At 55.2% G+C, this 24,467-nt stretch overlaps 3 protein-coding genes across 5 annotated transcripts in view; all 3 read left to right on the forward strand.

The window, feature by feature from the left end:
- Positions 1–16,036, forward strand: part of PXN (paxillin) — a 44,231-nt gene extending 28,195 nt beyond the window's left edge. Inside the window, exons 2-15 of one of the 2 annotated variants that reach the window (XM_087828650.1) lie at positions 4,057–4,283; positions 4,585–4,700; positions 5,119–5,255; positions 5,369–5,570; positions 6,411–6,546; positions 8,002–8,895; positions 9,910–10,185; positions 10,423–10,743; positions 11,303–11,404; positions 11,656–11,826; positions 11,950–12,123; positions 12,747–12,828; positions 12,930–13,078; positions 13,899–16,036. In XM_087828650.1, coding sequence (XP_087684776.1) covers positions 4,057–4,283; positions 4,585–4,700; positions 5,119–5,255; positions 5,369–5,570; positions 6,411–6,546; positions 8,002–8,895; positions 9,910–10,185; positions 10,423–10,743; positions 11,303–11,404; positions 11,656–11,826; positions 11,950–12,123; positions 12,747–12,828; positions 12,930–13,078; positions 13,899–14,165 — 3,254 coding nt within the window. In that variant the 3' untranslated portion in view covers positions 14,166–16,036. The remainder of the gene's footprint in view (positions 1–4,056; positions 4,284–4,584; positions 4,701–5,118; positions 5,256–5,368; positions 5,571–6,410; positions 6,547–8,001; positions 8,896–9,909; positions 10,186–10,422; positions 10,744–11,302; positions 11,405–11,655; positions 11,827–11,949; positions 12,124–12,746; positions 12,829–12,929; positions 13,079–13,898) is intronic. The other variant, XM_087828648.1, reaches the window with a different exon arrangement.
- Positions 16,037–18,773: 2,737 nt separating this feature from the next.
- On the forward strand, positions 18,774–22,229 carry RPLP0 (ribosomal protein lateral stalk subunit P0). Its single transcript, XM_016201603.2, has 8 exons — positions 18,774–18,798; positions 19,061–19,162; positions 20,128–20,303; positions 20,414–20,501; positions 20,614–20,760; positions 20,870–21,055; positions 21,517–21,657; positions 21,998–22,229. The coding sequence occupies exons 2-8, from the start codon at positions 19,109–19,111 to the stop codon at positions 22,160–22,162; spliced, it is 957 nt and encodes a 318-aa protein (XP_016057089.1). The 5' UTR covers positions 18,774–18,798; positions 19,061–19,108; the 3' UTR covers positions 22,163–22,229.
- A 1,061-nt stretch (positions 22,230–23,290) lies between these two features.
- The window catches only part of GCN1 (GCN1 activator of EIF2AK4), a 52,208-nt gene continuing 51,031 nt past the window's right edge, over positions 23,291–24,467 (forward strand). For both annotated transcript variants that reach the window (XM_087828420.1, XM_087828421.1), the window contains exon 1: positions 23,291–23,309. In XM_087828420.1, coding sequence (XP_087684546.1) covers positions 23,292–23,309 — 18 coding nt within the window. In that variant the 5' untranslated portion in view covers position 23,291. The remainder of the gene's footprint in view (positions 23,310–24,467) is intronic.

Below are 24,467 nucleotides of genomic sequence, written 5' to 3' on the forward strand. Positions count from 1 at the left end.
CCTTCCTCTAGGCCTGATTCTGGTGCTCATGCTACCCAGCCACCTACTCCAGGGTGTCCTTCCAGCCTGAAGCTGCTGCTGCTCTGAGGATTGCTTGAGCCCAGGCACGGCCTCCAGATGATGTCTGTGCCACCTGCCCGTGGTGCGTTTGCAGAGGGGGAGCTGGCAGCCAGGACTTGGGCGTGCGTCCTGTGGATCTCCGGAGCCCGTGGGCTGTGTCACTCTTGGGTCGCACCTTCAAATGATAGTGTGCCCCAGGCAGGGCTGGAGGCTTGGCACCCAGGCTGCCTCATGCTCCTCCTTGGAGCCTGCTCTGTTCTTCCAGCTAAGCTGAGCTTCCCAGCATTGAAACTTAACCTTTGCATCGGCCAAGCTCGGGGCCTTCCCCACCTGAAATTCGAAATTGTGTGAGGTTGCCTTCAGTTACCCCCGGGTGTCAGGGAGCCCATGGACCAATAGTGCCCTCTGGCGGAAAGTGGTGGAAGGTCTACACCCCTTCGTCACCAGAGTGTAGCTGAGTGGCCTTTGCCAGGCTGGAGACTTGTCACTCAGCGCCCTTTACCCTCTTGGCCCCCAGTTTGGAGAGGAGAACCACTCTCTCCACACATACATTGGAAGGGAAGTGCTTCAGCTGGCCCAGAGGAACAAAAAGCTTTCAGAGTCTAGGGCGGTTTCCAAAAAGGGGCTGGGATGCCCCAGGGAGAGCTTCCTTCTGCCTGGTGATGGGCAGTGCTGGTGTCTCTGACTTGTTGGGAGGGCCTCGGGCCTGGAGAGATGCTGAGGAGTTTGAGGCCTTCCTCAGCCTGAAGGAGCGAGCCCTACTGCTTCCGTTACTGCCCCTGTGTTCCAGTCGGCCCCGTTTTCTCTGTCACCTTCTTTTGGGTGTGAGTAGAAGGAACCTGAGCCTACCCCTAGGGCATTTAGAGCTGGGTGCCAGGCAGTAGCTGTAGCTGAAAATCGGGGACCCCTCCCTGTGGGGCACTGCCTGCAAGTGGACTCCCGTGCAGTCCTCCCTCGGCCACCTCTGTTTACTCAAACAGGGGAGGAGTTTGCTGAACTTGCGAGGAAACTTTGGCCTGTAACCGCTTGGAGCCCTGGGGAGATAGCAGGCCCCCGCACCCATCAGAATCCACTGTAGTGGTCAGAGTGTTCTCCGTGGCTGCCTCCTATGTTCCTGGCTCTCTTCCCTGAGGTGTTTGTAGAGGGTTTCGGGGGACAGTGACACCAAGCCCTGTCTAGTCACTGAACAGAGACTAAGGGTGGAGAGAGGAGGAAGTTACACTGCAGAGCCTGTGACTGTGTGTCCTCGCTGGGGTTCCTCTCTCTCCTTCAGAAGTTTGGAAAGTGATGTGCCTTCTCCCTGACATCCACACGTGTTTCACTTTGAATGTTGCTTTATTACTTTGCTTTTCCCTTCAAGGTCATTCTTTTCATGTCTTGCCCAGATTCTGCCCATTAAGAGACTTAGGAGAAGTCAGTACTTTATATCCCACCCTGATCTCCTTGGAGGAAGATCTTTTTCTGAATGTCACAAAGCAAATCAGATCTGATAGTTGCCGCTTCCCCTATGTACTATAGCATCTGTCTATCCCATGTAAACCACCCCAGCTGACTGAGGAAACTGAGGCTCAGAGAAGCTAAGTGATTTTGCCGTGGGGCCATGGGTAATGGAGAGAACAGCTGGGACTTGAACTCAGCTCTAGCTCGACTCCAGAGACTAAGATCTTTTGTCTCTGTACTCCGGGACTGCGCCTTCTGACCAACAGATGTATCCGTGTTGAAAGGGCCCATTGAAATCATAAACGAGAATCTAGCCCATAAGCCAGTAAGCCAGACTGGGAGTCATATCATGAGTGACAAGGGAGGGTGTTTGATGCAGAGGGCAGTGGCATCCCTGACTCAGAAGGTTTGAGAGGGAAGGTTAACCATCTGTCTTCTGTTGAGTGTTTGGGGCCCAAGAAACTCAAGTTCATAGCCCTACTGTGTCACTTCAGTTAGCTTTGGCCATGTGAGGTGGTGACTGTGCCTCTGAGCCTCAGTTATACCATCTGAACTAGTGTCATTGTGAGGGAGGTGACACAGGTGAAGCTCCTGGTACGTAGTGGGTGGTGGAGCATGGCAGCTGCCCCTGTTACCCCTCGGGGTTATACTTGTTCCCTGCTCTGGGGATCCCTGTGGGGTTTCCCAGCTGGCTCTGAGAAACCCCACCCTAGCTGGACTGGGCCCAGAGGAAGTGGGGACTCTGCCTGAAGCCAGCAGAGCAGGTGTGGCTGTGGAGAGGCCGCTGGGATTGGCCCTGGACACTGGTTCCTTTTCTGCTGTTACCTAGACACACACTGACTTGGTCTAGTTCCGGTTTGTTAGAGACAGGAAGCCAGATCTCTTCCAAGGGACCTGGAGTGGGAGGAGGCTGCAGGAACTGACCTTCCTCAGAAGTCAGGAGCCCTGTCCTGGGCTGCAGGGCCTGGGATCCTGGGCCTTGGAACAGGCTTCCCCTCTGAACCACTGGGTAGGAGCCAGGGGTAGGTATGGCTGGCCTTGGGGGAAAGAGACCAGGGAGGTGTGGGCCCACAGACCAGGGCCCTGGTGAGGGCCTTGCTTCCCTGTTACTTTCTCTGAGCCGGGGTGGGGCTGAAGACAGGGCCACAAGGAGGGATCAGACTGGCAGCCCTAAGAGCTTGGGCCTGTCCTTCAGGAAGTTGTACCGTTTGAATATGGCATCATTTAGTGATCACAGCAGGCCAGGATTTTGGGCTTTGGGGCTTCTGAAGAGTCAGATGGTCCTGTCACTTGCTGGCTTTGTGATGGGGATGGGTCCCACCACCTCTCAAAGCTGGTTTCCTGTCTGTAAGAAAAGAATCTGAATTCCACCTCATGGGACAGTAGGAGGGTTAACTGAGACCATGAATGCAAAGTGCCCAGCACTGTGCCTGTCACTGCTAAATGGCAATAATGCAGCCACTGCTTTCTCATGATTTTATTCCAAGGGCCAGGGATTGTGTCCTCAGCAGGTCACCAGAGAGGTGAGAGTGAGCAAATCCCTGAGTGTGGCAGGAATGAGGGTGTGGCATGTGAGGCCTGGCTCTCTGGGGCTGGTGAAGGTCCATGGAGGGGAGGGATGAGGTGGGGCGAGATCAGCAGTTCCTACTTCTGCCCCTCCTGCTGTGCTCTTCTTGTCTGGAGACTGGGGAGATCCAGGGCCCCCCTGTTGTCTGCCCGGTGCCAGAGTAATGGAAGCTTGCACTCAAGGGCCGACTCAGCTCCCTTGCTGCTGGTAAAAGCAGAATAGTGGGGCCCTGGAGCCTCTGGGGCCAGGCTGCTTGCCAGGCTTCCGCCGAAACAGCCTACGGAGTAGTCCTGTCACCCCCTCCACCACCACCCCACCCACGGGGAGGTAGGGAACACTGCACCAGCCAGGTCCCAGCCCCCACCTCCCCACACACCTCACCCCATAGCCTGAAAGGAGCCAGGAGCCTGGGGTTCTGCTTCTAGCTGGTCAGGAAGACAGGTACCACCCCAGGGGCCCCTCCATTGTGAGGGCTGAGAAAGCTTAAGCTCTTGAAAATTAAGTGGGACCTCCCCCTCCCCGAGGCCCCTCCCTGGGGCCCCTCCCCATGACGTGGGGCCCCTCCCACCCATTCTCTCCGCCTTGCCCTGCGGAGTCAGAGCACCGAGTTCTAGGCAGGCATTTCTGACTCCCAGCCAGCCAGCCAGCCTGTCACACAGCCCTGTCCAGAGGGAACGAAGGTGCCGACTCCCAGAGGTAGGAGAGCCTCAAGGGCAGCCCTAGGAGCCTCCAGAGCACCTTCAGTCTGGGGCTGGGGTGAGATCGTTTTGGAAGCCGGTTCTAAGCCAGGCTGTGCTGTGCTGTGCTGGTATCTTCCTCTCCTGAGGCTAGTCATTTCTCCCACGGGTGTGGCAGGTACTTCCCATGGGTGGGGCAGGTGCTCATATCCTCAACTCCCAGGTGTAGGCAGGGACGTCACTGCCCCTGGAGAGTTAGTTCCCAGGATCCCCGCTTCTTACCTACGTACGTCCTGCGCCTTCTCTCTGCAGACGCCCTGCTAGAGGACTTGGAGTCCACCACTTCCCACATCTCTAAACGGCCCGTGTTCTTGTCGGAGGAGACTCCCTACTCCTACCCAACTGGAAACCACACATACCAGGAGATAGCTGTGCCACCCCCTGTCCCACCGCCCCCGTCCAGTGAGTCCCTCAATGGCGCGCTCCTTGACCCCTTAGACCAGTGGCAGACCAGCGCCTCTCGATTCACCCACCAGCAGGTGAGTGGGGACAGGGCCTGAAGCTGCCAGAGGCTTTGGGGCTAAAGGAGCTTGCCCGGCAGCGGCTTCTGGAGCCAGGGGAGGAATGAGCTCAGGGAAAGGGGAGAGGGGCCGGGAAACGTCTAGCTCTCCCCACCAGACGCCACGTGAGGGGGGCAGTGACCAAGTGTTAATCACCTGTCTCCGGCCAGAGCGTGGAAATTCCCTGTGAGACTGGCTGTGAGCAGCAGCCTCCTGGGGGTGACTCGGACTGTTCCTTTTCCTCCCCCCGGGGAGGCTCTGAGCATTCTCCGTCCTGCAGCCTCAGTCCCTGCCGCCCGCGTACGGCTCCAGTGCCAAAACGCCCAGTGCCTCCATCCCCCAGGACAGCGTGGGCCCTGCCTGTCCCCGGGCTGGTGAGGAAGAGCACGTCTACAGGTACTGCTTCCCCTCTGCCTGCTCACCTTCCCCTCCTGCTCGGAAATCCTGGGCACCGGCCAGGCTGGAGGTAGCTGAGGCCAGGGGTCGGGCATGGCCACAGCCCCGTGAGGGTTCTGCCTTGGGTCATTGAGCTAAACCAAAAAAGGCCCCGAGGCTCCTAGCCAGCTCATAGTGCCTCTCGACTGGCCTGGTGGCCTTATCGCTGCCATCTCCATACTAAATCAGCTGTAGTTGAGGAACTGAGAGGCAGGACTTCCTCCGTCCCTCCTCCTACCACTTCCCTTCCCCACTCTCAGTCTTCTTGCTGGAAGAGACCTTGTACCCTTTCCCTTATTCTCCTGGGGAATCGGGGGGGGGGGTGGCCAAAGCTGGGGAGTGACATCTCTCAGTGTCGTCTTCCCTTTGTCTCTCAAAGCTTCCCCAACAAGCAGAAGTCGACTGAGCCTTCACCCACCGTGATGAGCTCCTCTCTGGGCAGCAACCTTTCAGAACTTGACCGCCTGCTGCTGGAACTGAATGCCGTGCAGCACAACCCCCCGGGCTTCCCCGCAGGTAGGACCACGTCCCTGGGGCAGGGGCCTGCCAGAATCCCAGGCCTACCCGCTGGCCTTCCATATCCCTAGAGGGCTCAGGGTTGAGCAGTCTTTCTCTTTCCCTCTCACAAGATGAGACCAACTCAAGCCCCCCCTTGCCTGGGGCTCTGAGCCCTCACTATGGCATCCCGGAGAGTAACAGCCTGCTGGGAGTCAAAGCTGGGCCCCTGATGAAAGAGAAGCCCAAGCGGAACGGGGCCCGGGGCCTGGAGGACGTTCGGCCCAGTGTGGAGAGTCTCCTGGATGAGCTGGAGAGCTCTGTGCCCAGCCCCGTGTGAGTGTCCACTGGGCTCGCCCAGGCAGGGAGGTCTTCCTCGGTCAGTGCCCGTGCTCCACTGTCTGCCCATTTAGCCCCCTTGTCCATAAGTGCCTGGTGTCTGCCAGGCCCCGCGCCAGGCTCTGGAGGGATAGTGATAAGTCACACAGACACCGTTCCTGCCTCCCGAGAGCCGCCATCCATCAGAAAAGATAGATGTCATGCATGCTGAGGGCGCCTGTAGCTTAGTGGCTGTCAGCACAGGTTTTGGATCCACACAGTGGGGTTTAGACCTTGGCCCTGCCCTTACGAAGTGTCTCTCCAGCCTTAGTTTTTCCATCTCTAAAATGGGGTTAGGGGGTGTGGGATAATGGGGATGAGGCCACCTGCCTCCGCAGGGGTAGACCCAGTCCTACACGTGAAGCACATGGATGGTTTCTGGCTCATCGCAGGCGACGCGCACGGTGAAGGCTTTCTGAGTGTTAGCTCTTGGTGTGACCGTGTCGTTGCAGCAGTTGCACCTGTACACACAGTGCCGTGGGGCGTCCATGGTGCTCGGGCTTATTTCACAGGCAAGCTTGAACTCGAGCTGGAGGAGTAGAGGCGCCTTCCTGGGAAAGTTGCCATTTGAGCAGCCCTCCCTTCTCCCGTGTCGGCTCACCTCAGAGCTCTGTTCCCCTAGTTGACAGCAGCCCCCTCCCCCAGAAGAGATCGGGAGCTAGTGGGTTTCCCTGGAGTCGGGGGTGGTGGGACCCCAATGTCAGAGCTGACGTGTTCATCTCCTGAGGAGGGGAGGCTGCTCTGGGAGAGCATGGGGCTGGACTGGGGGCTCCCGCTGACGTCATGCCTGCCCCGCAGCCCTGCCATCACTGTGAACCAGGGCGAGATGAGCAGCCCTCAGCGAGTCACCTCCAGCCAGCAGCAGACACGGATCTCGGCCTCCTCCGCCACCAGGGAGCTAGATGAGCTGATGGCCTCCCTGTCGGATTTTAAGGTGCCCCAAAGCCCCTCTTCTTCCCTGCCCCACCTCTCCCCCATCCCCCTCTTCCTCAGTGTGAGTAGCTGGAACTCGGCCCCTCCGTTTGGGTGCCTTGCCCTGAGCCAGGGACCCCGCAGTGCCCTGGCCTTGCCAGCATATGGGGGAGGGAGGGCTCGGCCAGGCCGGCGGGGACTGAGCTGCCTCGAAGCCTGTGAAGGCAGAGAAGTGCTCAGCAGGGACATTCCTTCCTCCCGGGTGCTCCCAGCTCCCGGCCACCCAGGGCCGGGATCAGGAGACTGAAACAAAGGGCCCTGTGTTGATGGCTGCTCTTGGCCGGGGAAGGCATTCTCTGCTGGGCCGTGCAGAACTGGGGATCTTGTGCCTGAGAGGTCATTTGCCCTGGAGCCCGTCTCCCACGCTGTCTATCCTCAACATGCCCTCTTTCTTTCTGCCTCTGGCTTCTGAATCCACAGGCCTCCTTGGCCAGCCTCCTGTCCTGCCCCTTCTTCCTCCACGGGCCTCTGAATCTCCTCGAGTTTTTCTGTGGGAAACCTAACCCACCTGGCTACTGGGCCAGCCCTGCATGCAGCACCCCTTCCCCTTCCCTTCCGGGCCTCTCCGGCCTGCCAGGCCAGAGATGTTTTATTGAGAAGATGCGGTGCCTCCACGGGGATTGATATTGACTGAGCTCTCCAACAGTTGCTGACTGCACTTTTCCATGTGGGTCGACCTTTGGCGCATGACTTAGGGAATCTGAGAAGGGGAGCTAGTGGGCTTGTGCTCTTGGCCCCAAAGGTGTCTCCAAACCTCCCTTCAGCTGGGGTTTTATGGTGGGGGGTGGAGTGGGGTTGGGATGGGGGACAGGTTAGCTGCTGGCAGTTCTGAGCAGCCGAGGTCAGGAGCAATCTGTTGGACCCTGCCATTGGCCTACGGGAGCCCTGCCCTAGCACCCTTTTAAGCGATGTTACTTTCTGAGGGCCAGCGTTGTGATGCCCCGTGGTATCTAGCGATGCGCCTAGAGCAAGGTCTCAGGGATGGAGGGAAGCTCGGTTTGTCTGGGAGAGACCAAGCCAAGGATCGGACTAGGCTGAAGGACACAGAGCAGCTGCCTGTGGCTGGCTCTTCCTCGACGGAGCCTGGGCTGACCTCTTGGTCACCTGTCTCCCATGGCCGCCTCACCTGAGCCTTTTCTCCCCCTTGCCTACTCTGACTGGGGTGGCTTTGCTCAGAGGCTGCTACCTGCTGCCTGGGTTTGATGGGGGTTCAAGGACACGCTGCCCAGGAAAAGCTTGCTGGGTGTCTGGGTCTCCTGTGAGGCCCAGTCCTCATGCTTCAGCTTTGTGGCCACCCTGGTCAGTACAGGGCGGCTCTCAGAGCCCTAAGGTGGCGCCACCCCTTGCAGTGAGCTTTCCTCACCTCTCCTGTTTCTCTCTCTTCTTCCCTCTGCCTTTTGTCTGTCTTCTCCTCCAGACCAGCTCCTCTGCTGTGGCCTTGAGCTCCCTGGGGCTGCTGCCCAGTTCAGCTTCATCCGCACACCACGTCCTTCCTTCTCCTGCTCCCTCTCCTCCCGGGCCCCCTGCATTCTTGCCATCCGTTATTAAACCCTCCCCTCAAGGCCACGAGCACACCACACAGGTCCTCTGCAATGAGCATAGTGATGATGGACAGGGCCTTTTACCTCCTGTGGCCCCCAGCTGGCAGGATTTGGCTGGCCTCGGGGTGATGCGCGACACCCCCAACTCAAGGTCTCCCTCTGCAGAGGGTTCTCTGGGGCCGTTTGGTGCAGAGAGCCAGGCTCAAGTTTGGAGGGACGAACTAAACCACACGAGTGAGCTCTCCAGGACTCCCCCAGGCCACAGTTTACCCCGAGCTGCGTATACAGGTCCCCAGGAGCCCGGAGACCCCCAAGGGCTGTGGGCCAACGCTGTGCACCCAGAGGAGGCCTTGGCTGCCACGTGGAAGCAGCCGTGGGCCTTGGAGGCGCTCAGGCCCGAGACTCCCCGCGGAGCTACGCCCAGCTTCCAGGAAGTAACTGAGCCAACTATCGTGCCCATAGACCGTCAGGTCATCTTCCCAGATACCTGGAGTCTCACGAAGGAACATGGACAGCTGAAGGACAGGGCAAGGTCAGAGTCAGCCAGGCTGGAGAGCAGCTGCCCTGCTCCCATTGATGTGGAGCAGTTAGGTGGAGAGACGCCCATGAGGGGAAGCCTGGTCAGGCCAACTCAGGGACCTGAGACACCCAGGAGGCCAGAGGGCACCACTGAAGCTGCTGCTGAGGCCAAGAGGGGACAGCCGGAGCTTCCACATACCATGGTCACGGACACGCCCAGCACCACCGAGAGGATTTCCACCTCTGGCCAGGCAGGCGCGAGCTTGCACGGCTGCTGGGCCTGGTCCTCACCAGGCCTGAGTGTGGGCCGCTCCTGGCTAACTGCATGCCACCTCCTACTCTGCGCATGTCTGCTTGGGCAGCAAATCCTAAGATATCGTGGCCTGTGATCCTGACGACCAACTCGTGGCAGTGGGCTCTGTGGGGCCAATGAAGCTCCCTGGGCCTGTGAATCTCTCTTAGTGACATCCCGCTTCTTGCTCGTTTAAGGCTTTTTCCTGTAAAAACCCCCTGGCATCCAGAGGTGATTTTCATGAAATGGTTGAAAGCATGAGCTTTGGGACCAGATAGAACTGAGTACAAACCCTGCCTCCAGCACTTGCTCCCTGTGTGACCTTGGGCAACCCCTGTCAGCCTCAGTTTCTCATCTTTAGAATGGAGGTAAAAATAGTTCTTCCCCCCTCAAGGTTGTCCGGGGAATTAAATGAAATAATTCCTGGAATGTGCTCAGAATATAGCACACGGTCCTCGGTGAGCCTTGGCTAATGTTGCTGTTATTATTTATTTCTTGCTTGATTAAAACTTCATACCGTTTCCCAAAACAAAACAAAACACCGAAACCACTACAAACCAGTAGTTTATATATATAAACTGAGAAAAATTAATTAGAAGATTTGGAAGGAAAGACCCCATTTTTTATTATAAACCAAACAAAGAAAAAGCCTTATGCCCTTTCAAGAATGCCCACTTACAGCCTCTCAGATAATTCTCATAGTGACCCTGTAAGGCAGCCAAGAAAGTACCAGCCCCATTTCAAGGATGGCGGAGCTGAGGCCCTTGGAAGTGAAGTGTCTTGCCCAAGGTCAGAGCTGAAAAGGAGCTGAGTGCCGGGAGTCTGCTCTGCACCCTGCCTCCATCCCACCTCAGCTTGGCTCTTCTCTGGTGGTTTTGTTCAGCCCTCCCTTGCCCGGGGCACCTGAGTGTGGACTGAGCAGCACTGGCGGAGCCCAGAGTGGGGCTGTGACAGCTTCCCCCTCCCCCCTCAGATCCGCTCTGTGATCAGGAGGAGCCGGGAGACAGGCCACGCGCACCCCATGTCCCGGGAGCCCTCCCCTCGCCGCCGGCTGGACCCTGCCACCTTGAGCAGGAACCCGTCCCAGGAGCGGCTCATCGCAGAGCTGCAGGGCCGGCTGGGCATCCAGCCGGAGGCAGAGGAGGCTGCAGGGGCAGCCGGGGACCCCACCGAGGACTGGATGACCGAGGGCGTCGTCATCACTGTGCAGCCTCGAGGGAGGCGGGCTGAGGGGCAGCTGGTAGAGAAGGTAGCAGGGCGATGCCCAGGGCTGGGCCAGGACCAGGGCAGCAGCATCCTGATTCTCCCCCAGCTCTGGCCAGAGGGCAGCTCGGCGTGGGGGGCCCTGCATCCTGTGGCCCCGGAGAGCCCGGTCGGAGTGGGAAGGCCCGGGCAGCCTGGGGAGGGCACCTCGCCGTGCCCTTGCTTGCCGAGCTGTGTCCTTCCTCGTTTTCATCTTTCTCCTTCCTTCCTTCCTTCTCCCCAGGTGGTTTTCCCTCCCGGCTCTCCCATCCCCCTGAGAAGAACCTTCTCTGTCCTGCCTCCTCCTTCTGCCCCTTTGCTCCAGCATCACCGGGAGCCCGCGGCCAGCAGCTCTTCTCCCCCACCCCGCCTGCCTGCCCCCTCCCCCCTGGGGCCCCCAGCTCTCCCCTGTGGGCCCCCTGGGCTCCAGAGTGCTGGGGCAGGGCCGCAGGAAGAACATGCGCAGAGGCCCACCTCTCCCCCTCCTGCACCCCACACTGTGAGGTCCGTGGGCTGCCAGACTGACGAGGACCCGATGTTCCCCCCGATGCTCCCCCCGATGCAGGCAGGCTTGGCGCCCCGGCATGAGCCTACCTGTCCCCGCTCTGCACACCTGCACCGCCCCCCCGTTCTCTCACCCACCAGCCCAGCACAGCACCCCAGTCCTTCCTTAGACCTTGCCTTGACCCTGGACCCTCAGTTAGCCTGGTGCCCACACTCCTACCCCCACAACTCCCCCCCGCCATGGGGCTTCCTTCTGCCTGCCCCTTCCCACTGACCCTCAGTCCTGCCCCAGGCTCCCTCCGAGAAAGCCAGTCCCGGAAGGGAGACCAAAACCTGTTCCTCCCCAGGTAGCCCCCAAGCCCAGTACTTGGGAAGCCCCTGCTCTCTGGCCTCGGTCCCCTCTCCCTCCTGGGTCCTCTGCCTTTGGCTGGCTCACCTTCCTCTCTCCTCTCCCTGGGACACTCTAGACTTTTTCTCCTGATTTGGTATTGCTCGGGGGCAGAGGGGGGATTCCTCTTACCCTAAATTCCCTTTTGTGAGATGGTCCAACAACAAGGTCTCTTTTTCTTTCTTCCTTAATTAGAAAAAATTTCTTATCCTCCTGTTCTCCCCTATTTAAGATCCAGGGCCTGGAACAGAGAGCGGACGGAGAGCTGTGCTGGGCGGCCGGCTGGCCTCCGAATGGCAGGCAGAGCAGCCCTGAAGGGCAGGATGAGGGAGGGGTCAGTGCCAAGGCTGGGGGGTCAGTGCCAAGGCCAGGGGCTCAGTGTCCTGCTTGACCTGTTTCCCAGGCCTCCATCAGGCCAGTGTGGTGCCATGAGTCCCTCTGACACCAGGAAGTCTTGGCGGATGTCACTCCTACCTCTAGGGCTCTTGAGGCCCCTGGAGGAGGTTGCACGACTTGCCTCCATCAGCCCATGTCCAGGAGGGACAAAACCCCCAATCCTAACCTGCTCTCTCTCTGTCTCCACAGTTCATGGCCCAGGGGAAGACGGGGAGCAGCTCTCCCCCCGGGGGACCCCCAAAGCCCGGAAGCCAGCTAGACAGCATGCTGGGGAGTCTGCAGTCCGACCTGAACAAACTGGGGGTTGCCACAGTCGCCAAAGGGGTCTGCGGGGCCTGCAAGAAGCCCATCGCCGGGCAGGTGATGAGGGGTGGGCTTGCGCAGAGAAGAGAATGGAGGGTGGGCACAGGGCCCTTTGCTCCTCTGGGAAGGGTGCTTCATGGCAGGCCAGGGCCTTGAGCCACAATCTGCCTCCCTCCTCAGGTTGTGACGGCTATGGGGAGGACATGGCACCCCGAGCACTTTGTCTGCACCCACTGCCAGGAGGAGATCGGGTCCCGGAACTTCTTTGAGCGGGACGGACAGCCCTACTGTGAAAAGGACTATCACACCCTCTTCTCCCCGCGCTGCTACTACTGCAACGGTCCCATCCTAGATGTGAGTTCCCCAGCCCGGCGGGAGGGGCTGTGCTGCCTCATTTCAGCTTCACTGAGGCTCTGGAGGGTGCAGGTGGTGCTGTCTGATGATCTGAGAGGTTCCCTCACATGCCTGAGCTCACACAGCTAGGAAATGATGGGGCTGGGATTCAAACCCAGGCCGGATGCACGGTGGTCCTAATGCACACACATCAGGCGCCCGCCTCTCATCTGCCTCCCATCCCAGATCCCCTCTGCAGGGACTCAGAGGTTAGGAGCCCTGCCCAGATCCGTGGAGTGAAATGCCAGCTCCCTCTCTCCCACTGTGTGACTTTAGGTAAATGCCAGGTCTCTCTGAGCCTAAGTTTCTTCACTTATAAAATGGGAGGCACAGCAGAACCTATGACCTCGACCGCATGTAGCATTGAAGGAGAGAGTGTCTGGCATGTCACCTCCTTCAATAAATCAGATCTCAGTGGTACTCAGAGCTCTGTTAGGAGAGACCCCATTGTGGCAGCCTTTGCTCTTTCCTTGGCTGGAGCTGGGGGCGGTGGTGGGAAGGACAGCCTTGCCTGTGAGTCTCAGTTGTGGGATCTGTCCAGTGGGGCAGTGGCTCGGCTCTGACCCCATACTTTGCTCTCACAGAAAGTGGTGACAGCCCTTGACCGGACGTGGCACCCCGAGCACTTCTTCTGTGCCCAGTGTGGAGCCTTCTTCGGTCCTGAAGGTACCAACCAGCAGATTCCCTCAGGGCCCCTGGGAGCATTGGGGAGGTGTGGGCTCCACCTCTGGAGGCCCTGACTCTGCCCCCCAAATCCCTCTCCTTAGGGTTCCACGAGAAAGACGGCAAGGCCTACTGCCGGAAGGATTACTTCGACATGTTTGCGCCCAAGTGTGGCGGCTGTGCCCGGGCCATCCTAGAGAACTACATCTCGGCCCTCAACACCCTCTGGCATCCCGAGTGCTTCGTGTGCCGGGTAAGGAGCCCCCTGCCCCCGCATCTGAAGGGCACTGGGCAGCGGGGAGAGAAGAGCCTCCCTCTGTGCTTTCCGGATCCAACTTGGAGGCCTTGTTTGTGGTTACTAATGGGGTGAGCATGCAGGGGGTACACTACCTTAAGTCTACTGGGTCCTGGTTCAGGGCTTGTACTGAGGCTGGGAGAAACCAAGAGCAAAGCAGATGTGTCTCCAGCCTTGTCCTGTGTGGCGGCCCATCACGTTCAGAAAGGCACGTGGGGATTAAATGAGATAATGCAAGCACTTCCCAGCCTCCGTGGAATTGGCTGTTGGTTTTCAGATTGCAATCTGGGGGGGCAGTAGGGGCCCACAAATATTATTGGGGATCTAGCAAGGACTCTCTGACCAAATAAGTTTGGGAAACACTGTTCATTGCAGGACTTCTTAGGGCCTTTTATACCTGAGTGTGCTTGTGAATCTACACAGGAACCTAGGATGCAGAGTTTGACCTTGGGACAATTTTTTCAGCACCAGGGTTTTGGGGCACCCTGGTGCAACCTCCCAGTTAAGTGCCCAAGAGTCAGACCTATGTTTAAATCTGGGCTGTGCAGCTTAGTAGCTGTATGACCTTGGGCAAGTCACTTAACTTCCACGCCTCAGTTGCCTCCTCTGCTGGGAATTCAGTTGCGTTTAACGTAGCACTTGGCACATAGAAAATGCTCAGCGCTTAGGAGTGTGACGACCCTGACTGACTCCTGCCCATCACACCGGGAGCTGCCTCAACCCCCTGCCCCAGGCGGAGCCCCCTTTCCTCCGCCTCACCCCCTCTTCTGCCTGGCAGGAATGCTTCACGCCATTTGTCAACGGCAGCTTCTTCGAGCACGACGGGCAGCCTTACTGCGAGGTGCACTACCACGAGCGGCGCGGCTCGCTGTGCTCTGGCTGCCAGAAGCCCATCACGGGCCGCTGCATCACCGCCATGGCCAAGAAGTTCCACCCGGAGCACTTTGTCTGTGCCTTCTGCCTCAAGCAGCTCAACAAGGGCACCTTCAAGGAGCAGAACGACAAGCCCTACTGTCAGAACTGCTTCCTCAAGCTCTTCTGCTAGGCTCCCTTGTCCCTCCATCTGCCCTGTCCCCTGGCCCAGCTTCCCCAACAGCTACTGTGACCCAGAGGCCTCGCCCAGGGCTGAGGGCCAAGCCTGACTGAAACTGGAACCCGTGTCCTCGACTGTGCAGAGTGGCAAGAGGGCCTCCAAGGGTCCCACCTGCTTTTCTTCCTCTGCCAGAGCCTCTGGGCCTCCCCCTCCTCCTGCAGCTGTCCCCAGGCTGCCAGCTCTCCATGGTCCCTGGAGATGGGGCTGGAGGGCCCCACCGCACGCACCCGCCTGGCCGGGCCAGCACCCCACACTGGAGCCATCTCTTACTCATATTTTGGCAGTGGAGGCAGGGGGAGGGCAGGCAGGGTCAGATGGGGCCTCTTTTTATCTTTTTTCCGTCCGACTGAATTATCCTTGTTCTGAGAATATTGGGGGACACTCCAGACAATGCCAGCATAAATCCATCCATCCAAGGGTCGGAGTGCCCAGGGACCACGGAAGGTTCCTTGTGGTCCTCCTGCCCTTCCAGTCTCCCCAGGCCTGGGCGACTGCCCCCTGCCCCCCATAACTGTTCTGATTCTACTGAGACAGGCCTCTCCAGCAATAATGTTTTATAGTCACTTCCTCCGTCTCCTGGGACGGCGTGAGGTGGGGCGTTTCACCTCGTGCCTGGACACTGTACCTACCGACTTTGATAGATTTATTTCTACACTGAGGTTTGACTTCATACCGTCTGAGTTGCTTTTACTTCTCTATACAAAATGATTTTGAAGAGATTTTAAAGACATCCCCTTTTGTACTCTCCTCCTTGGCCACCGCCACTGGTCCTGTGGGTCACCGTGGCTGTGGGACAGGGTTTGCCTTGTACTGAGGGCTTGGGGTGGGGGAGCCATTTGTATTTTATTTTTTCTTAGCATAAGCAGGTGAAGTGGGAGCAGCTCTGAGACTCCCCTTCTTTAACTTCACGGCTCACCAGGACTGTTTTATAAACTGCTGTATTTTGAAACCCCTTCCTTACTACCCAGGCCAGCAAGCTCTTAACCGAAATTGGCCTAAGGGTGTCTTGCCCTTTTGGGCCTAGGATTCTGAACCTCATCCATCCTGTTCCCTAGGGAGGAGGAGGGGAAAGTATGCTTTGGGGGTGCTGTTTCCTCTCTCAGCCATTAGGAGCATCCGCTCCCCTGTGAATTCTTAGGCATCAAAAAGAACCCACTGAACGTTCTTGGCCTCCTCACTGCTTCTCTGGGGCTCCTCTCCTCCCTCCTCAGGAAAGCTGGCATCTGATTTTGACCATTGGTCTTGTTGATTCCATTGGGCGCATCAGTGTCCCAAGTTTCCTGCCCTCCTCGGAAACTGGAGGTCTAGGGAAAAGGGCCCCAGGTTGTTGCAAGGGAGCCTGATAGGATTCTGGGCAGAGGGACAGGATCCTGCTGAAGCCACGGAAAGTCCCCAGAGCTTTCTCTCCCAAGGATGAAACAGGAGCAGGCAGGCCTGGGGTTCCTGGTCACCAGAGAGGGGCCCCAGTGGGGTCTATAGTCAGTAAGATCCAGGTCAGTCTGCCAGCCTCATAGCAGAGGCTGAGTGTGCTGGGGTCTCAGACAAGGGTCCCTCCTTCATGGCAGGGCTGGGAGCAGCTAGATCAGGGGAGGTCAGTCAGGCTCCTCCAAAGGTCTTGATGTCTCCACTTCCACCCATAGGCCTTACTGCTCTGTTTACAGTGACCCGCCCCAGACCCCTCCCCTAGAGGGATGGGTTTCTGGGGTCCACCCTCTGGGTAAATGATGAATTGATTTTAATTTTTTTCTCTGTAAACTTTTAACCTGGCTTTTCTTCATTTCAATTCCTGTGATTTATGCCAATAAAGTTTGCCATTATTTTGACCTGTGCTAGTGCCTTTCCTTTGTGGTCTGAGATAACAACTGAGTCCCAGAAGAGAGACCAAACCCTCCCAGACTCCCAAGGGCCACAGTTTGAAGCTAAGTCATCCATTTTCCCTTAACTTGAGGCAAAAAGACACTGGTCTGTGAGCACAGATTCTCCTGGCTCCCTGCGTTTTTGTTGGCAAGGGAAGGTTGGGGAGCTGCCTTATTGGGCCCTGCCTGGGTCAGGGCTTGCACTAAGAGTTTTGCCCAGGGTTCCCCAAGGGCATCCTCACATGGGCCTGTGGGTGGTCTTATATACTCATTTGCACACGGGAGAGAGGTTCAGAGAGGAGAGCCAACATGCAGAAGGCAATATGAGTGAGTGCCGAGACACGACGTCTGAACCCAAGGCTTGCCTCTGCCTGTGTGCCCGCATTGACCAGACACCCCCACCCCCACGTGCTGGCACACACCTTGGGTGTAAACCCTCCCAGTTGAAGTGGAGGACTGGGAGTTGGCTATTGGTCTCTACTGCCCCCTGGTGGTCATTTCATATTTGCACGTTTCCTTGCTCTCGTCAGCCCGGACTTCAGTCCTGCTCGCCGCCCCCCCTCCCCACCCCCCTCCACCCCCCCACGCCTGGCCTCCTCCGAGGCTTCCTGGACAGTTTTGTTCCTCCTTGAGCTGTGGCTTTTCCCTGTCTGGAATGGCCCTCCAAATGCCGCATGCTGAATCCTAGTCTGAACCCTGCCCATTTCACAGTGAGCTCAGAAGTGAAAATTACCTTCAACCCTCACCCAAAGGTAATTACTTTGGTTTATGCCTCCAGCCCACGTGGGATTTATTTTATTTATAGAATGGACATGCTACAATTCCTTGTAATTTTCTTCTCCACTCAAGTGTACTCTGAGTAGTTCCCCATGTCAATAAATATAGATCTGCGTCACTTTTTAATGGTTTCATGGTATTCCATTATATTGATGTACTACAATTAGAGATATTTATATCATCAGAGCCAGGATGTCCTTGGGAAGGTACCTGTGAGTATGTATATCCTTGGAAAAGTGTGTTTAGGGGGAGACAGTTTGAGGGTTTGGGAGGGACTATATATAGCATAGGGAGGCCTATGACTTTGAACTTTCTCCTAGGTTCCAGTTCTTACACGATCATTAACTGGCTGAGGGACTTGGGCAAATTATTTAACCTCTCTGAATTTTCCTCATCGATAAAACGGAAACACTAAAACTTTGCCTCCTTGGGGGATTGTTGCAAAGATTCACAAAGTACCCGGCACAATGCTGAGCATGCAGTAATACCTTGTCATGAAAAGGGATCTTAGCAGTAATTAACTCCAGCATCTCTCTAAACTGGCTCATCATCAGAGGCACTAGGAGGCTTTACAACAAAATGCAGATATTTCTAACTTGGTCAAGTGCAAAGGGTAAAGATAGAAACACCTCTTCTGCTGTAGGATCTAAGCTCCTTCGTTAAAAAAATAATAATAATTTACCGATATAGTACAGTTGTTCAAATAAGTGTTGAATGAGTGTATAAAAAAAGAAGCTAACATTTGTAGTAATTTCCCCCTGCATTCCAGAAACTGTGTTAAGTCTTAACAAATATCTAATCCTCATAATGACTCTAGAATGTGGGTACTATTACCCCATTTTAAGGATGAGGGATAAGAGACAGAGTGTCAGCAAGGTGAAATCACTTCCTAAGACGACACAGAGCAGCTAGCAGAACAAGGAGATACAGGTCAGCTGACTGCAAACCCTGCATTCAGACGTTCAACAAATATTTATGATATGCCTACTATGTACTAGGCACAAGGCAAACATTTTTACCTTGTGGAGCTTGCATTCTTACAGGGAGAGACAAACAACAATGTAATAAATTATGTAGTGTGTTAGAAAGTGTAAGTGCTACAGAGAAAATAGAACAGAGCAAGGGCGGAGCGAAAGTGGATTATTTTTAATTTTAATTTTTTGGGTAATTTTAAATAGGGCAATCACGGTAGGCCTGGCTGAGCAGGTGATATCTGCGCCAAGCTTTGCTGGAGGTGTCCCCCAGGTGCATACCCACCAGGAGCCTTCCAGGAGGAGGGAACAGCTGGTGCAAGAGCCCTCAAGCGGGCACATCACCTGGCTGGAAGGGGGTGCATCAGTCAGTAGGAAAACAGGAGATGCGATTATAGGGGTAGAGGTGGCGAGCGGATGATGTAGGGCCTTGGAGGCCAGTTCAAATTTAGGCTTTTTCCGTTGTAGAAAATGGGGGGGGGGGGAAGACTGTAAATAATTTTGAACAGATAAGGAAATGATCTGTTTTAAATGATCCCTCTGTTTTGGTAGGGGGAAGAGCAAACTATAGAGGGGACAGAGACCATTCTAGTTCTAAGGGATGTGCGGCTATTTCTCGGCTCCATGTCATACTCTAACTTGCTCCATGGTCCTGGGGGGCGGGGGAAAGGTGGACTGGCCCCACAAATTCGAGCGCCTGCACAAAACAGCTCCAGCCCAGCAGAGGGAAGCAGTTCTGAGACAGCTCCCCCCGGCCCAAGGCGGCCCTTCCTGAACCTCCTCCAAGGCGGCTTCCCGAAGGCCGGGAGTGTCAGCTCTATCATCCAATGGCTGTCTAGATCAGGTCTGTTTCGCTAGACAGGCACTGGTGCCAGCCAATAGGCGGGGGTGCTGCCTGAGGCTTCTGATTGGCCGCTTAGTTCACTTATAAAAGGCGCGCTGGTTACGCGGCCCTCCTCTTTCCAGGCGTCCTCGTGTGAGGTTCGTTCGGTTGCGGAAAGGCGCCGGGGACTGGCGGCGGGCAGGATGGGCGTCTTTGCGGGGAGGCTAGGAGGCCGCCACGTCCAGGTCTATGCGGCCTCGGGCTTCGGCAGCGGCCCACGCTCTCCGAGTGGTGGCGGCGGCGGCCCAGGCCGGGCCGGCGGGCGCTCACGCGTGTGGCCTGCTGCGCACAGACAGGCCTGTGGTTTGAGTCCGGCGGGGCGGTGGGGACGGGGTGTCTGAGCTCCCTCTTTCTCCCCAGTGACATCGTCTTTAAACCCTGCGTGGCAATCCCTGACGCACCGCCGTGATGCCCAGGGAAGACAGGGCGACCTGGAAGTCCAACTACTTCCTTAAGATCATCGTAAGTGCGCGGTGGGCCGCGACCGCCCATCCTGCTGCCTCGGCCGCGGGGTGATAGGGATCATGAACTCCCTCCCGTGTGCTGATGTGCTATGAATTAGACAAGTGTCATCTAGTCTTAAGAATTTCCGAAGACCTGCGTGCCACCCCCCCCACCTGTTGGAGATAAACCGGCTCTGGCAGTTTCAGTGGTTCCTAAGATAACTCAGTGGCATTCATTCCCGGGTCTGCCTGGTATCCAAAGAGCGCTCATCATACTTTGACTCCCCTGCTTCCACCTTTGGGAAGATGCGAGGCAATGAGTGGCCCCTTATAAGAAGTCAGGTTGCTGCGTATTTAGGTCTTGTCAGTCAGGAAACCCAGTGGCCCAAATGAACATTGTTTTTAGGAAGGCCTTGAAGTGGGTTCTCCTACCCGGGGATTTTGACTAAGCTGCTCTTCGGGCTTTAGGCTGCATTGTGGAGCTTAGTCTATACCCTTGCCTGTTTATCTTGAAGGTTTTCAGACGCACGACACTTAATGGGATTGTCCGATAATTGTATACCCACAGCCTAGGTTTTACAAGTAAGGTTTCGTTGTATTTGCTTTATGTCGTGTTTTGAATGCTGTAAATCCAGACTTATGTGGAATTTTTTTTTCTTTTAGGCCATTTTAGTGAATCAGAAACATAGCTCATAATTAGGGAAAGTTAAAAATGAGAGTTAAAATTAAAAATTTTCTGATTGAATGTACCAACTCAATTTTCACTGTTCATACCCAGCAAGCGAGTCTTTGACAAATCTGGCAGTGTTACAACTAAGGTGGCTCCTAGTGGGAGTAGTTGGCCCAATCTCTGAGTCACTTCAAAAGCATAGAAGAAAGGGAGTGAGATGGAAACCAGCCCTTGTGGGGTTTGGTTTCTCCTGATGTTTTTTTTCCCTTCTTTCCTCCTGTTAAACTTTGCTTCTTTCTGCCTGGTTTTTGTAGCAACTTCTGGATGACTATCCAAAATGCTTCATTGTGGGAGCCGACAATGTGGGCTCCAAGCAGATGCAGCAGATCCGCATGTCCCTCCGCGGGAAGGCTGTGGTGCTGATGGGCAAGAACACCATGATGCGCAAGGCCATCCGAGGACATCTGGAAAATAACCCAGCTCTGGAGAAGTCAGTTAATTCTCTGGGCATCTTTGTCTTTCCTCTGTGCCCTTCTCCCTTTTCCTGGGGGAAGAATGGTGCTGAAAGGTGACCGCCTCTCTGTAAACATCTCTTTGTAGACTGTTGCCTCATATCCGGGGGAATGTGGGCTTTGTATTCACCAAGGAGGACCTCACTGAGATCAGGGACATGCTGCTGGCCAATAAGGTAAGAGGAGAATCAGGTTGGCTAAAGAGACCGTATCAACTTTGGTTCCTTAAAAGCAAAATTGACCATTGTATCTGTGGAGGGAAAACTCACATTTCTTGTTTTTGTTCAGGTGCCAGCTGCCGCTCGTGCTGGTGCCATTGCCCCATGTGAAGTCACTGTGCCAGCCCAGAACACTGGTCTGGGGCCCGAGAAGACCTCCTTCTTCCAGGCTTTAGGCATCACCACTAAAATCTCCAGGGGCACCATTGAAATCCTGGTGAGTGGACTTTACTTGCCAGTGCAAGCTAGGCCAGTAGTGGGGGCTCCAGTTGGTGGCTGTCAATCTGCTGGATGTTCAGGTGTTAACTTGTTACCTTTTTCTTCAGAGTGATGTGCAACTGATTAAGACTGGAGACAAAGTGGGAGCCAGCGAAGCCACACTGCTGAACATGCTGAACATCTCCCCCTTCTCCTTTGGGCTGATCATCCAGCAGGTGTTTGACAATGGCAGCATCTATAACCCAGAAGTGCTTGACATCACAGAGGAAACTCTGCATTCCCGCTTCCTGGAGGTACATGTCGCCCGTTCCAGGCCTTCTTACATTGATGATTGATAGCACGTTTAGCATCAGACTGAATCCTGGCCACTCTGTTGAAACCAAATGTGTAACCAAGGGCAGTTGTTTAATCTGTCTGCCTCAGTTTCCTCTCATCTGGCATTAGTTTAACATTTTTCTCTCATGGAACTCAACGGTTGTGTTAACAGTTTATATTTTTTTACAAAACAGTGGCTTTTGTAGTAATCGCCATCATGGTACAGGTAATACCCATGTTAGGGGAAAAGGGTAAAAAGCATTTATGAATTACTAGGTCTGAATTGCCCTGCCAGAAGCATTTGGTGTCAGGTGAAGTATCCTGTGTGAGACTTAAGATGTTAGCCTAACAAGTCCTGTCTGCCATTGAGCCTTGCTTGGACTTCACTGTCTTTTCTCTAAGATATCTCACCTAAAATGTATTCTCCCTTCCTCCACAGGGAGTCCGCAATGTTGCCAGCGTATGTCTGCAGATTGGTTACCCAACTGTTGCATCAGTACCCCATTCTATCATCAATGGGTACAAGCGGGTTCTGGCTTTGTCTGTGGAGACTGATTACACCTTCCCACTTGCTGAAAAGGTAAGAAGAACCTAGTGGGACCATGGTGGGTCTGACAGCAGGGGTATAAATGGCAGCCTGCTGAGTGAGCACTTTTATCATATTTTACACAGCAGATACATTTTTTAAAAGTATACTTGAGAGTTTGGGGGCAGGGGAGGTGTGTCGTTGATTTTAGAAATGACAAGAGACCCTAAGAGGGGTTAATGGGTAAGAGCTGGGCCTAAATTCACGAGGCCATGCCCAAGCTGTTGTCCTGCCTGGGCACTCAGGGAAGGCTTGGAAGTTCCTTAAAGTAGAGCTCTACAAAGGCTGTTGAGTTGTGGATGACCATTTTGATTGAATGTTTCCCCTGCTTCAGGTCAAGGCCTTCTTGGCTGATCCATCTGCTTTTGTGGCTGCTGCCCCTGTGGCCGCCGCCACCACTGCTGCTCCTGCTGCTGCTGCTGCGGCCCCAGCCAAGGTTGAAGCAAAGGAAGAGTCGGAGGAGTCGGACGAGGATATGGGATTTGGTCTGTTTGACTAATCACCAAAAAGCAACCAACTCAGCCACCATTATTTGTGAAACAAAGAAATAAAGGCTTACTTCTTTAGTCTCTGGACTCTTCATTTTGTGTTTTGAGGTTTACAGTATTGTACGCTAAAACCATGGTAAAACCATAGAGCTTTATTTGGAATTAATATTTGGGTGTTCTCTTTGTAAGTGAAATGCTGGTTTCCTAACGTCTGATACTTTTTTTAGTCCCAGCCAGTTATAACTATTTTTTTCCTTTTTAAAAAAAATTAAGTTTATTGGGGCATTTTTTATTATACTAGAATTATTTCCATGGCCATAGGCCACTAGTCTGGGTTCCTCTAGGATTCTTTGGGGAGGTTTAATGTCAGTTAAGCACTCAGTGAGTGCCAGGGTTTTTCAGACTGGGTGGTGACCATTATTTTTAAAGAGATAAAACATCTGATTGTTGAAAGGGTAGGTGTTGTGAATCGGTGACGGTCTCTAGTCAAAAGTTTGAAAGCCGTTGCTAATAAAGGGCCATTACCTAAGCTGTGCAGAACCCATTCTCTAGTCTACAGAGTTGGCAGATCTGCACACTGAGTAAAATTCAGACAACCCGGAGAACGTGAGGCTCCAGCCTCCCGCCCTGTAGCCTTGGCCTAAGTGCCCGCCTGGGGCATTCAGCATTTCCCCTGGGCAGGCGCCTCAGCTCCTGGGTCCTTCCCTTCCTGCCATATCCACCTGTTTTCCGACCCCTAGATCGTCCACCACTGGGCTGAAACAGCACAAGACATTAGTTGCCTGTTTCCCTTTGACGTAGTTCTGTTCCCGCCATTTAGTAAACTACATTTCTCAAAAAAGACCTGCAGACTCAAGTGGGTCCGAAGCTGCTGGGTGGCCTCGCTGAGTTACAAATCCCTAAGAGACCCGCCCCCCACGAGGCCAGGCTGGGGAGCGGGGCCTGGGGAGAAGGCCTGGGGGGCCCAGGCACCCGATCCGTCCGCCTAACTTTCAAGCCCGGGGTTCAGCGCTGACCGATGTCCCTCCCAGGGGCGCCAGGAAGCGGCCCCAGCGAACTCCAGGCCTCGCCCTGCCGCGTGGGCCCCGCGCCGTGACCCGGAAGCGCTCCGGAAGCAGTTCCGGAGTCAGCGCCGGTAGGATGGCGGCGGACACGCAGGTGAGGCGGGCGGCTGGGGGGCCAACGCGGCCAGCGACTGGGCGCGGACGGCGGCCCCCGGGCGGGACCGCTTGTGTAGCTGGCCCAGGGGTCCCGGGGGCGGCGGAAGAGGAGGGCGCGGCCCCGGGGCCCCCTCGGGCCGGCTCCTCGCGGCTCCGGGTCCGGCCCGGTCCCCGGCCCGGGCGGCGCAGAGCGAACCCAGGCTCTAGGAGTCCGGGGCTCCGGCCTCGGCTTCTGCAGCTGGACCCCGGCGGGGCCCTTCCTAAAGTGGCCAAGTTCGTCTTCTGGAGACTCTACTCCAGTTCTCCGGGGCCCCCTTCAGTGAGCCCGGCCAATGCCAACTCTTCCTTAAACTTAACATCCAGCCAATGTTTCTGGAGCACCTACTGTGTGCAGGGATTTAGAGCATAGTGTTTGGGTTCATACTGAACTGAGTTTGAGCCCCAGCTCGTCGATTTATATGAGACGCTGGGCAAGTGACTTAACCCTGCCAGGTCTCAGTTTTTTCATCTATCAAATGGGATTAAAATAATACTGACCCTATAGGGTTGTTGTGAGGGTTCGATGAGCTAGAGCTCCTCGTATGTTGGTTGTTGTTATTATTAGGTTCAGGGTTAGATTAAAAAAACACTACCTAGGAAGAGTCTTGTCACTCTTGAGTGTTGTCAACTGTGGGTACCTTGTAGTTCAGGGAAGGACTTGGGAAAACTTTTTCGTGCCACCCCAGCCTCGTTTGTAGTTGTGTTTTAGAGCGAAAAGATGATATCAAGGGAAAATGAAGCAGGTGTCTAAACGACAGCTTGTCTTACTTGGGTCTCCAGGATGAGGAAATTAATCAATTATGATACTGTGGCCCCTGATGCCAGAGGGTGACGACTTAACCTAAACCTTCAAAAGGTACTTACTGAGAGTCTCCTGTGCAAGGGGCAGGTAATGTGTTTCAAGTTGATTTATTTCAAAGGCTTAGACTGTTGGTTATTTCTAATGGAGTTGGGGGAACATATGTTGAACATTTAACACTCTCTTAAGTGCAAAAAAACTCCCTCTCTACGGCTGTATTGTTCAGTATGGTAGCCACTAGCCACGTGATTAATTAATAGCCAAATAGTTACTTGAGTTAGTTAAAATTAATAAAATTAAAAATTCAGTTCTTTAGTT

This window comes from Miniopterus natalensis, chromosome 20 (genome assembly GCF_054644295.1).
Source record: "Miniopterus natalensis isolate mMinNat1 chromosome 20, mMinNat1.hap1, whole genome shotgun sequence".
Classification (NCBI taxonomy): domain Eukaryota; kingdom Metazoa; phylum Chordata; class Mammalia; order Chiroptera; family Miniopteridae; genus Miniopterus; species Miniopterus natalensis.

Bases quoted from the DNA above. Each gene is read 5' to 3' on its own strand.
- RPLP0 (XM_016201603.2), top strand. From the start codon at position 19,109: ATGCCCAGGGAAGACAGGGCGACCTGGAAGTCCAACTACTTCCTTAAG. The intron at 20,304-20,413 runs GTCAGTTAATTC...ATCTCTTTGTAG, and splicing joins AATAACCCAGCTCTGGAGAA to ACTGTTGCCTCATATCCGGG. The intron at 21,056-21,516 runs GTACATGTCGCC...CTTCCTCCACAG, and splicing joins TGCATTCCCGCTTCCTGGAG to GGAGTCCGCAATGTTGCCAG.